Here is a 12,297-nt window from a genome sequence, read left to right on the forward strand (position 1 = left end):
AAAAAGACATTTCTGAAGAAAGTACAAGGCTGCACGAACACAGAGAAGCAGGCTTATATAACGGCGTTTTTATTCATAACACCTTTAACTTGGACTGCAATTATTTCAGTTTTTAAAGTTAAATTCGGGCAGCAGCTGAGGAAAAAAAACCAAATAGTCCCTGCGTGCACAAACAATGCCGCTTTGAATAATACACCGTAAGTTTATTTCATATTAACATGAACAGTAAAAAGTGGACATTTGACGGGATTTTACTTCAGGTCCTTTTCTTTATTCCTCTATTGTGTCCTTTTTGCCAGTCTCTTGTCCCTCAAATTGTGGATACTTTGCCTCGACGTCGGCCCAAGTTAGATAACCGTTCGCCAGGTCACGAATGATGGCGGGAAGCTCAGAGATCTGCAGGCAAAGGCACAAAGACACATGAAACAAACACGAAGCCATCGGAATCAAGCTGCTCTGTTGGATACTGGGGGAACACGGGTAATTTTTACATCGGCAACGGAAGAGGTGCAAGATATCTTCCTGCAAGATCATTTTTGGGGAGAAAAAATGATTAACTAGGAGGACATCTTAAATCACAGTCTGCCATCTCAGCAGACTGCTCGGTTATTCAGGGTGACCCTTGAGGGAAATGCAACTGTTACTGTGGTGGACCACAGCAAGGTTCACCCCTGGCAGTGTTATGCTACAGTTTTGGAAGGGAAAGAACATAATACCCACATCCAAAAGATGCTGTAAGCCAGGGCTTAGCCAGGCCCTATTTACTGTAAGACCAGCATAAAAGAAGCTGCCGATGGCCTTTTCTTTGCTCTCCATAGTACCCTGTCACAGTGTGAAGATCAGCTAGAGAAACTAGAAGATACTAGTGCAGTTGCCCTTTACACTGACCCAGCTCAGCAGCCCCAAGCAGCACGGGCACGTCTGCACAGAGCGGAGCTAGAACAGATCAGCACTAACGCCTCCTCCGACAGGGGCCAAGCTGCGCTCCTGGCGGGGGCCAGGGAGAGAAGGGCACAAACAGAGGTGCCGAGACTGCACGTCCTCAGCACTGAGCTCACAGGCGACAAGACCACCATGGATTTTGAACAATGGTTCACCAGCTTCAGTGGCGCAGCACAGGCAACACCGGCGAGAAGCAAGCTTTGAGGAGTTACATCTGTGCTGTGCTCTGCCGGCCAGTCTGTAGTAGGAAAAGATCTTCTGCCTTCTGGTGCCTGTGGATTCAGAGGAGCCTCACCTTTGAAAGCCAGACACAACCCAGCAAATGCATTTACTCAGCAGCCTCCACTCAGCAAGAGGCACTCTAAAGAGCAATGCAGTCGGCACAGGGCATGGCTTTCAAGTAAGATCAACACCTCTGCATCCCAGGAAAACAAAAGCCTCTCTTCACTTGAGCAGCAGGACCAGCATCTTCTGTTTGACCAGCATCTCTCCCCTGGGGATTTCTCAGAATAGCTAAATTGCCTACAAGAGCTGGAGGCAGCTCCCGCATAGATCAGAGTCATGGCTGGATCAGAAATAGCAGCTAATGCTGTCCCCGAGCCCATAAAACCCAGACTAGCCTCTGTCAGCAGCCAAACCCATCGCCCTGCCCTTTACCTCGGCTCGGATCTGGCGCATCGAGTCACGGTCTCTCAGGGTGGCAGTGTGAGGCGTCCTGTTAACGGTGTCAAAGTCAATCGTGATCCCAAAGGCCACGCCAATCTCGTCAGTCCTGGCATAGCGCCGGCCGATGGATCCAGAGGAATCATCCACCTTGTGAGAGATGCCGTTCCTGGTGAGTGCTTCAGCTGCAAGAAGTAGAGAAGAGGGGGATCACCAGGACTCGTCATATACTCAGCAGGCAACGTGATCCTAGCAGCAGCCTCCCACATCCTCATGGCACTACCTGAAGCCAGGCACGATGTGTCCTGCTTTCAGGCAGCATCAGAGACCCTCATTTTTATTTTGACAGAAGATCCAATGTTCTAGTCCCTGCCAAGATTACAGGCTCACACCCACCCCACAGGTACACCGCTACTCTCACAGCTCTCCACACTGCATCACTCGGCTCTCACCCAAAGGGCAGAGTCACCCACTTCTTCAAACTGTCATTACAGTCCCACAACTCTGCTGTAACTCAAAGCCACGCCAGCCCTACACGTGGGCAGGGGCATGTCCGGCACGGGGAAGCAAGGTCCGGAGCAGAACCAATGCTGATAGCAGCATGTTCCTACTCTTCATGTATTCACTTTTAGATGGTACCAGCGGGCATTCTGACAGAATGCTTGGAGGCTCAGCAGCTCTGGGACCAATATAATAAAGTAGCTGGCCAACAAGAGCAAAAAAAAGAACTTTATTACGAAAAAAACACCCCACCCCAAAAAAAAACCCAAGCAAAAAAAAGAAAACCAAACCACACTGCTCCTGACAGTTTCTCCTAAGCAACGGGAAAGATTTCTTTTTGACACAGAAGAGAAAAAAATGTCTTTTACCCTGCAAACCAACGTGGTGAAGGGCAGGGAGCTGGGTTTTCTGAGGCTAGACTGAAGAGTTTGATAAATACCCAAAGCTGACTGGTATCAACCAACTCAGCTGTTTTAGTTTGATGGCTCTCCCTTTGCATGGGTGAGAGCCATATGATCCCAATGCTGTTTTCTTCCTATAGCACCAAGGAAGAAACTTCTCTTCCCAGTGCACATCCCCACTGGAGCACAGTACTTTATACACTTACATAATTCCTTGACAAAAGGCATGAATTCCTGATTCTGGCTTAGAGGAAGAACAGAACACTTGAACGGTGCTACAACAGCTGGGAAGCTGAAGAACTAAGGAAAAGAGAAAAAGCACAAATAAACACAAGTTTAATGGTTAGGCCAGATTCTTCGGAGGTGAGAATAAGCTTTGGTTGAGGCTGGAGGCAGGGCGACGGTTCCAGGGGAGTAGCCGGCCTTCTGTAAGACATCAGCATTCGGGGTTCCAGCAGTAACACCTCACACCGCTGAAGCAAGATTTGATTTTCACCAGCTGTCCCCCACTCCCCCCTTCCCTCCCGACAGCTAAGTGTTACCTCCCACCAAAAGAGTCTACTGGAGCCCTCCCTGAAGAAGGCAAACCCCATTTGTATTACAAAACATGAAGGGTAGAGGGGTCTTTCCAGGAGATTTAGTTTTATGCACAGTCTAAAGGGAAGAGTTCTTGCCATTACCTCACTCCGTGTTTGATTCCCACAGAGCCTTTACGCACACACACAGAGCATATGCAGCTCAAAGGTTTTCAGAACCCTCTACAGACACCCTCAGAAAAGAAAAATATGCCAAAAGGGAAGGGGGGAGGGAGGAGGAATCCTCTCTGGCAATCAGCAAGGCCTGTAAGGGTACAGAAATAGCGCAGTTGAGACGTACCACAATACAGAGCAGCCCAGGCTAAATAGAAATTAAATGGGTACTAAGGAGGAAGATAAGCCCAGTATTTTAGACTTCATGAGCAGTTTTGTGATTGAAAGGCAATTGTGTCCTAACTCTGGGCTCCTGAATCCTGTTTCCCCCCACTCACAACTGTATCGCACCCTGTGGCAAGCAAAGACACTAAGAAGTGCTGTTATTTTTCTTTTCTATAAACACAGTCCAGCAGCCAGAAACAATGGACAGGAACCAGCATCAGGTTTACAGCCAGCTTCCCATGGGCCACCAGCAACGGTGCAGAGCACCACAGTTTGGGCACCGGCTGGAACAGGCTGGCGATCCGCATGTAACACACGCTTCCCTCCGGCCCCCGCTACAGCAAAATTTCAGGCCAAGATTTTAGGGATGCCCAGAATCAGAGGTAGAATTTCATGGGGGACTGAGGAAACAGTTGGTCTATTGTCTATCTTGCTGCACAGAACTATGATTCCAGAAAAAGCAGCAAAGAGAGAGGAAATAAAACACTGAAGAGACGCCTTTCTCCGAGTGATGGGACATTCCCTCCGGCCCCCGCTACAGCAAAATTTCAGGCCAAGATTTTAGGGATGCCCAGAATCAGAGGTCGAATTTCATGGGGGACTGAGGAAACAGTTGGTCTATTGTCTATCTTGCTGCACAGAACTATGATTCCAGAAAAAGCAGCAAAGAGAGAGGAAATAAAACACTGAAGAGACGCCTTTCTCCGAGTGATGGGACACTGCCAAGTGTGAATCCAGAAGGAGGAATTTCTCACCCCCTTGCCAGTAATACAGCGAGAGCCTCATGCACACACAGCCCCAGAATGCTCTCAGTGCGCACGTATAAATGACACAGTCGCTGGCAAAACCAGCAATTCAACAGCCCACCTGGGTTTTCCCATCTTTACTGTGTATTGTGCGGTCTTATTTTAGTCCTTCCCCTGGATGTCAGGGGAAGGCAAATGCTTGCAGCTGGTTTTAAGCTGAGGCCCAGCCACAGGAAAGCTCACCGTTCTCTGCTCGTCTCCTTCCCGGATGTGGAATGTGTGTTCAAACACTGTGTACATGATCCTCCCAATACCAAATGAGGGTTCAATTACATTTGGGATGATTTCTTCCACTGGAATACAAAAGAACCCACGTCATTATTAAAGAATTTATACACAAAAAAAGATGCGCTTACTGAAGCTGCCTTTCTGCTCAGAAGTTCTGAATACATGGAGCCGAGCACATGGAAATAAAAGGTTCAACGTTTCTGCTCTAAATACAAATACCTGAAGTAGAGATTTGGACTTGGTCCATGTACAGAATGTATTTAGGCTGTAAATAACAAGTCAGGACCCCTTCTTCGGCCCTGAGAGCAAACAGCACAGCACAGCTTACATCCACGCAGATAAACCCTCTTCCACTTCACAACAGTGAAGCTTCAGCCAAACTGTTCACTGGGAACAGTTCCTGCTCTGCACCAAGCCACAAACTATGTCCAGGCATTGTCTGAGAGAGCGCTACTTGGCATAGACCAAAGCTGTGCCAGGGAATATGCTAACAATTAAACAGCCTGGATGATGGCAGGGTGATGCTCAGTCCCTGGCCCACTTTGGTTTAACGTAGAGACACAGCCTCAGTATCCAGCAGCCTGAGCAGAGAAGTGCGGAGCCCCAGATCCAGCTCACGTCGCAGCAAACACTCCCTCTGCATTCTTGAGTTGCTCAGCTGCCTCCTTCAGTGCTGCTACCCTCCCTATTCTCCATCCCCCTGCAACATATCACTAGAGTGGGAAAGAACGAGGATCAGCTAGTCAGTGCTTGCAAAAATTCTCAGAAGACGTGATGTGCTACGTTATCGTATACCCGTCATTCTCGCCAGTCCTTGCCACACATCTGTCAGAGGCTTTTTCCTCCTTCTCCCCTCTGTGTATGAAAGGAGCTCAGAGGACAGCTGCCCCACTCAGACAGTGCAGCTTTTTAGAAAAAGCCCAGATAGCAACCAGAGAAGAAAAAACAATTATAGGCATCAGCTGCTTTTGCAATTCAAGGGTAGAATCCAGCTCTCCAGCACTGCACCATGACTTGCTTCCCTCTCTCCGTGCCTAGAGAGCCAATCCTCCTCAACTAAGCACCTAACCGCGGGCAGGACTTTACCTTCCAAAGGGATGGTCTTGTTTTATTTGTGCATTGACCAACGAATTTGCAAGAGAGAGGGAAACCATAAGCTCTGCTTCCTGCTTGCAGACAGCAGCCAAACTGCCAAACGTACAAATTTAAAGGAAAACCAACAACTGGGGTTCTACTCGCTGGCCCCAGCATTACTACAGCCGCTAACAGTTTCAACTCTGATTCCTTTTTTGAAGTTACGACAAAGCAAAGTCTGGCACAGCAGCAGCACGTACCGAGTGAAAGACATCTGGACATCTCAAAGGCTCAGCAGCTGCAAGAACAAATATATTCTGCACATGCCACAAGTTGCTCTACTCCTTCCTAGGAGCGTTTATCATGTTCCCAACCTAGGGCAGGATGATCCACTAGTTACAGTATGAACTGGGGAAAAGTCTACCTCAGTCTCCAGCTCTGTCAAAGACTTCCCAAACGACCTTGGGTGAGGCGCTTACAGAGCTGGCTGGAAAGACAAGACTTCTTTGAGGAACTAAATCCATGCATTTTGGAAAGTTACCTTCTAGCCCCATTTCCCACATGAGGATAAAAGCTCCGTGGAGATGCAGTCGCTGACCAAAGCTGATGTGATTATCGACTACCAGAGGAACCGACTGGATGTGTCAGCTTAAAGAGTCTGGTCAGCACGGCAGCCTGGCGAGCTGGCAGATGCCGAAGACTTGACTGCGGGCAGTGGAGTGACAACAGGAGCTCTCAGCACAGAGATCTGCCTGTAGCCCTACCAGACTGCCACAACCCGTCTGCTGCACTGCAATGGACTTGAAGATGAAAGCTCCCAATGCTGGTCCACTTTCTCTGGTTTCTCCATCACTACAGCAGCTGCTCTCCAGCACCACGTGGGACCTTAAAAGTCCTAGAATATGCAACTGAAGCAACAGGAATATAATATGCCACCCAAAGTCTATTAAACGGGTTACTGAACAGACCAGGAGGAGAAGCGGGCAGACAGGCCTGCATCAATGGTCACTGAAATCCCACTGGTGTGCAAAAGCTTTCTGACTCTCTTAAATTGTTGAATTTCAAGGAAAAAACATTTGGAATTTTTCCTGTGCCAGCATACAATACTAACAGGACAATGCAACTTATCCAGTTCACATTCAAAGCGTATCCTGATGTGCCTCATTTTTTATGATCAAACAAAGATAAAAATTTACCATGTAATGTTTTCTGAAATCTCTTCACAGTAACCATGTCCTTTGTTAATTTAAAAGTTTTCCCTTCAGTTTCAACAGTGAATTCCCTGCAAAGGAAGAAGAAGTCACTTAAAAGCTACAGCCATAAATAAACAAGTTACATTTCCTTAATTGCATCAGTTGATTGACTTTTAAGAGTGGGACATTAGAAACCAGGGCAAATCCCAGAGATCAAAGAAACATGTGGCATACCCATTAAAAGAAGTTTATGTTAATAATAAAATTACTACATCTACATTGAAAGCAAACAGCTTCATAATCACAGTGAACTTCGTTGTGGTTAACAGCCTGAAGCAAATTCAATAACAAAATGGAAGAATCCCAGGGCAAAGCATATACACCCAAAGAAAAAAGGGGAGGCAGACCAAACAGGCACTCGCTGCTGACTGTACATCTTGCTGAGCTCATGGACTTCTTGTGAAAGCTGAGTTGTGTCACAAGGTACTGTGCATTTTCACAAATACCAAAAGGGAGGATACAGCACAGTTATCTTATTGCTTATTTCTAATGCTTTTGATGTTACAGTCTTCTAACTTCTTTCTCTTGCTCCTTGCTAACTTGCATCTAGCACACACCCCTTGCCCAGGAGAACTTAGGCTGTATTGTCCTATCCCACTTACGGGATGCAAATATCTTTATTATGCATCCCAGCAGAAACCTGCTGCTGTAAACCTGAGGCCTTCACATTGTGGATTTATACAGACATGGTCATAGGAAAGGCAGGTCTCACATACTGACCCTGTCAACACGTACTCGGCAATGGTACCCTCCTTGCTGAAGCATTCAGATTGGCATAATACAAAAACCACTATGTTTAAGAAAAGTGCGTGCTAATCACCTGCATTTAGACCCGATACCAAATGGGCTGAAGTTTATAAAGGCTTTGCTCTGAATGCAACTACAACTGGATGCAGAGTTAAAGCAGAGTCATGATTTGCAGTCCACTATCAATTCAAACCTGGGATACTGCTTATAGCTCATCTATTGAATCATTTCAGTGGGATTCTGGATGAACTTTCTTCTGGTTTTGATGTGTGTACACATCATCATATTCTGCAATAGTCTGCAATTCTCCCCATGTTGAGGGCGCTACCGTTTTTTCTACACTGTCACATTCACAGAAATGTAAAAGAAATAAATCTTAGGTCAGGGGGAAAAAAAAAAGAAAAACAAAACGGAAGATGTAAATGTTACCATTCTGGAATGTATTCACTGATCCTACACCTTGTACCATTTCAAGCAGGAAATAAAAGTTTATTTTTTAGTATTGCACCATTAGCTTCCTTATCACATATATGGCTGTTGGCCTGCTTCAACCAAATTTGACAATTGTAGAGGTGTTACATTTTCAGTTCCTGCCTGTGTTAGGAATACAGGCAAAAAGGTTGAGGAAAAACATACAAATTGCTGCCCCAGTAAGTCAAAGGCTGTAACAGGTCCTAAAGCGTATCACTGAGCATTGGAGGATACTCACACAAGTTTTGGTTCTCATTTAACTATTTTGTTCCATCACTCACAGAATTATTTAATTAAATTTAAAATTAAGTTCAAAACAATCTGCCAGCCCTGGTCATCTCTCAAACCACAGTAGGGAAGCCGGTAAACACTTCTCATTTCACTGAGGTGTCTCTCTTATGGGATGATCCCACTAAAGCCAGAAGCTCATTCCCACACAAATAAATAAATATCTGAATCCCATACATGCGTAACCACGGTCATACATCAAGAGAGAAGTTGATGGATGACCAGCAATGACTTGGCAGAAGGGACAGCACTAAAACATTTCGGATGATCGCTCAGCCTCCTCTCATGAGGAAGCTGGTTTCAGGTGGCACAAGTTCATCCAGCAGCACTTTGGGAACCCTCATCCAGAGGTGTCAGAGAAGGGTACCACGCACGCACAGCCAGCTCACCCTTTCTCATTGAGCAGCTGCTCCATTTCAGCGATGTAACACTCATCACACACGGAAAGGTATTCCATCACCACCTTTGCATCCTTCTTATAAGCTTTGCCAATGGCTCCCTTATTTGCCTCAAACTGAACAATGTTGACTGTTCTGTACAAGGCAGTTAAGGAATTCAAGATGACAGAAAGCAGGGCCTGGTTCTTTTGCTATACCAAAGCTACACAACACAAAGAAATCTCCTCTGCTACTGGATTAGGGGGCTTCCCTCCAAGAGAGGAAAGGAACAATAGAAAATACTGCAGGGAAGACGGTCACAAATTTTGAAAGAATACAACTTTTTTTTCCACAAGTACAGCTAGCAACAGAACCATGGAATGACATGGAGTAACCTGGGATAGTAACCTCACATTCACATTCAAACCATGCTTCACGGTCAAAACAGAGCCTAGCATTAAGCTAGAAAAAAACCCCACGTACATCAGTAAATCCCCTTTGCCCACCTGAGTAAAGTCACCCACATGCTCAACTCTTTGCAGGTTACTTCCCAAAGTCATGCTGGTCTGTAGCTATAGGTTGCCCTGTTAAATTTACAGATGTAATTTAAAATAGAGCTGCACAGCTCTCCAAGACATCTCACTGTCAAATCACTTTTCACTTCAAGAGAATCTGGTTGCTTCTGAAAGGATATAGGTTCTTTGAGAGGCTTCTCAGCTATAAGAGGAACTTTGGTGGCGCGGGCATGGCAGGAGAGGTCATAGCAGGAACGATCAGCACAGCCAACGATCTCAATCCAACCCTGAAAAAACAAAAGTAGAAGCTTTCACCAACTCACTTTTTTGTCCACTTAACCATCAAATATGTTTATTCACCCTTAAGCCCTCCCTTGCTCCCATGACTGTTTTTTCTACATAATTAGCTCTGTTACAATAAGCAGCCCTCACTCACTAGTTGCTCCTTCATTTGAATGATTCCATTTGTTTCCAGAGGAAACGATCAGTTATCTAACCAGTGCCTGTGCTCAGGGCCAGGTTTTCCACATGGCTTGGCAGAACACAGCACTGTGCCAATAGCTCAGGGCTGGGGCCAGAGCACACAGGCTGATCACTCACATCCTATAGGCATACGAAGGCATCATGCCTTCAGAGCTTTGCCACTCCGCAAGTATAGCATAAACAGCAGGCAACCAGCCACATCAGAATGGCCACAAGCCCAGCTTACGAGCTAGTAAGACACAGATCATATGCAAGGGAAGCACTTCTTTCAACATTTCAACGTATATGGCAAGAGGGAATCTCAAAACACCATTCACACACAGAGAATTGATGAAGCCTTCCAACACTTGCAGCAAATACAACCACCACCTGGATTTTCTAAAAGACAATCCCGTATAAGAAAAGGCACATCAGCTGCTTTCCATTCACGCTGTCACATCAGCACGGACATACAGGCAGGCAGATGCGGTGTGGTTTTCCAGTCTGCAGTGATATAGCAGGGTGTCAGGGAAGGTATGTGAACAGAAGAAATCCCTGTGCTGGAAAAAACATGGTGTTCCAGACCATCTTGGGGAATTTTTTTACACAAATTAAACCATTAGGGTACTACAGGTACTTCTCAGAAGGTTTATGTAATAACTCTATAGAATAGATTTTAAAGCACACAGTGCAGTTAACTTCTTACTGCTGAGTGCTACGAAGTTGGTATAAACATTTTTGGTCAGTTAAGTGACAAACCAAAGCGTGAGTCTCGCTCATAGGGTGGTTTTGTTGCGCCCCTGGGATTGCTGTCTTCACCTCTGGGTCAGGCTGTTGGACGTACTGCTCTGAGTGCTGTCCTGACCCATGACAAGGCTTGCAAAGTTTATTAATCTTATTTTTACAGGGTGTGACCCACATGTCCAGCCTGTTTTAGGCTGTCTGGGAAGAGAGGCTGTGAACTTATGGAATTCAGCTATCTACATTCAAAGGAAGCCATACCTTCAATCATTTCTACAGGTCTTTTCTATATGAAAACAAATCACTCATCCAAGCGGCAAGAATTTTTTTTTTTCCTCATCTTAAGTTTGGTGGAATTTTACTGGCTGCAATTGCTCTAACTAGCGGTAATGAAACATCGCTAGCGGTAAGTCTGTTTCAACTTCTTAAAAGAAAAGAGAGGAAAAAAATTTTAAAAAAAATTACAAAAGAAAACAAAACAAAAAAACCCACATGGACACCAAGCACACACGTCCTTCTCAGCCCTAGGTTGTAGGAGGTTCTCTCTGCCCATAAATAAGGCTGTCTGCACCATCTGAAGCCTTGATGCACTCCCTGTGTGGACACCTTTGGGCTGAGCATGCTACCAGTTTGGCTACCAAACTGGTCAGACTGTGGATGCGGTCTACTCATATAAGGGTCACTGCAGCGTCACAGGCTAATCCCATAAACCTCAGCAAAATCCTTTCAGTCTTTCGATCCTTTATTGGAACTAGACCACAGAGAGTTCTCTAGATATTTTCAGGAATCTGCACATACCCTAGACTCCTTGGAAAGGCTAACCAGGCAGAAGAACATGTGCTTCACTACACAAGGGAAAAATAATGAGATATCGGAGTTTAATAAAAAAAAAAAAAAAAAAAAAAAAAAAAGCTTTCAGCCTGAAAAGTAAATACTGTACCCTTAAAGAGGGAAATGACTTCATAACCAATACAGTCCAGTTACTATGCCTTTTAATACATTTCTTTTGAAACTATCATTCCAACTGATATATATGGCTGAGACTTAACTGAAGAGACCGGAAGCTTTCTGAGAGAATTTAAAAAGAATCTAAGAGCCTTGCCCCTAACTACCTACTGCTGGTTTACCTGAAAGAAAAAGACATGTTTTTTCAAAGTCCAGTCAACAACGCAAGAGAGAAACAAAGCACTCAACAAGGCCTGAACTGAAAAGCTCTTGGTGACTCCACAAGAAGATCAAAAATCCTTGGGAAATTTTTCTCCCAGCACCAGCTGTCTGAACTGGCAGGAGTGAACTCTCATTTCTCACAGCTTGGAAGGGGGAAAGAAAGAGCAAGCATTCTAGCAGGAAGGAATCTGCCCTGGAGTAACGCCTCCAGCAAAAGAAATCCTTCCCCACTGGTGTTACAGGGGTTATAGTCTTCGGAAAACACTGGGACCTTTCCTTTAACTCCAGACGAAATTTGCCCCGCACAATGTCCACAGGCAACTTCAAGCTCCACCAAAGGAGTCTGAAGCACGGAGCTACAAACAACCCTGAACAGTTCATAAACTTTGTGCAAGCCCACTGCAGGGAGCTGACCTGTCCCCTTAGTCCTGGATTCAGAATATTTCCACTGCAGTAAGTGTGTTCATACCAACGTGGGGCTGGACAGAAACATTAGACTCATAGCCCTAGTTTTAAAAACCAAGAAATAAAACAGAGCCCCTTCCTGCACTATCAACAGATCTGATAGGGAGTGTTTCACTTCGCCACTTACATATGATGTTTTGGACTCTGCATCCCAGCAGTCACAGGCGTAATGAGCCATCTCATTTTCCATATGCTGTCGGAAGCGCAGCTTCTCCGGGGATACACCGACCTTTGTAAGGAAGAGGTAGATTCTGCCAATGAAGTAACCGAGAACGGAGTTAT

The 12,297-nt window shown here is 45.5% G+C and overlaps 1 protein-coding gene across 1 annotated transcript in view; it reads right to left on the reverse strand.

Annotated features, from left to right (window-relative positions):
• Nucleotides 1-92: 92 nt before the first annotated feature.
• GARS1 (glycyl-tRNA synthetase 1) overlaps nucleotides 93-12,297 on the reverse strand; it is a 26,488-nt gene continuing 14,283 nt past the window's right edge. The window contains exons 11-18 of the mRNA XM_035899655.1: nucleotides 12,143-12,297; nucleotides 9,360-9,467; nucleotides 8,678-8,823; nucleotides 6,726-6,811; nucleotides 4,411-4,520; nucleotides 2,714-2,807; nucleotides 1,600-1,790; nucleotides 93-396 (exon numbers count right to left, since the gene is read on the reverse strand). Coding sequence (XP_035755548.1) covers nucleotides 271-396; nucleotides 1,600-1,790; nucleotides 2,714-2,807; nucleotides 4,411-4,520; nucleotides 6,726-6,811; nucleotides 8,678-8,823; nucleotides 9,360-9,467; nucleotides 12,143-12,297 — 1,016 coding nt within the window. The 3' untranslated portion in view covers nucleotides 93-270. The remainder of the gene's footprint in view (nucleotides 397-1,599; nucleotides 1,791-2,713; nucleotides 2,808-4,410; nucleotides 4,521-6,725; nucleotides 6,812-8,677; nucleotides 8,824-9,359; nucleotides 9,468-12,142) is intronic.

Source organism: Egretta garzetta, unplaced genomic scaffold (assembly GCF_000687185.1).
Source record: "Egretta garzetta isolate BGI_Z169 unplaced genomic scaffold, ASM68718v1 scaffold117, whole genome shotgun sequence".
Taxonomy (NCBI): Eukaryota; Metazoa; Chordata; class Aves; order Pelecaniformes; family Ardeidae; genus Egretta; species Egretta garzetta.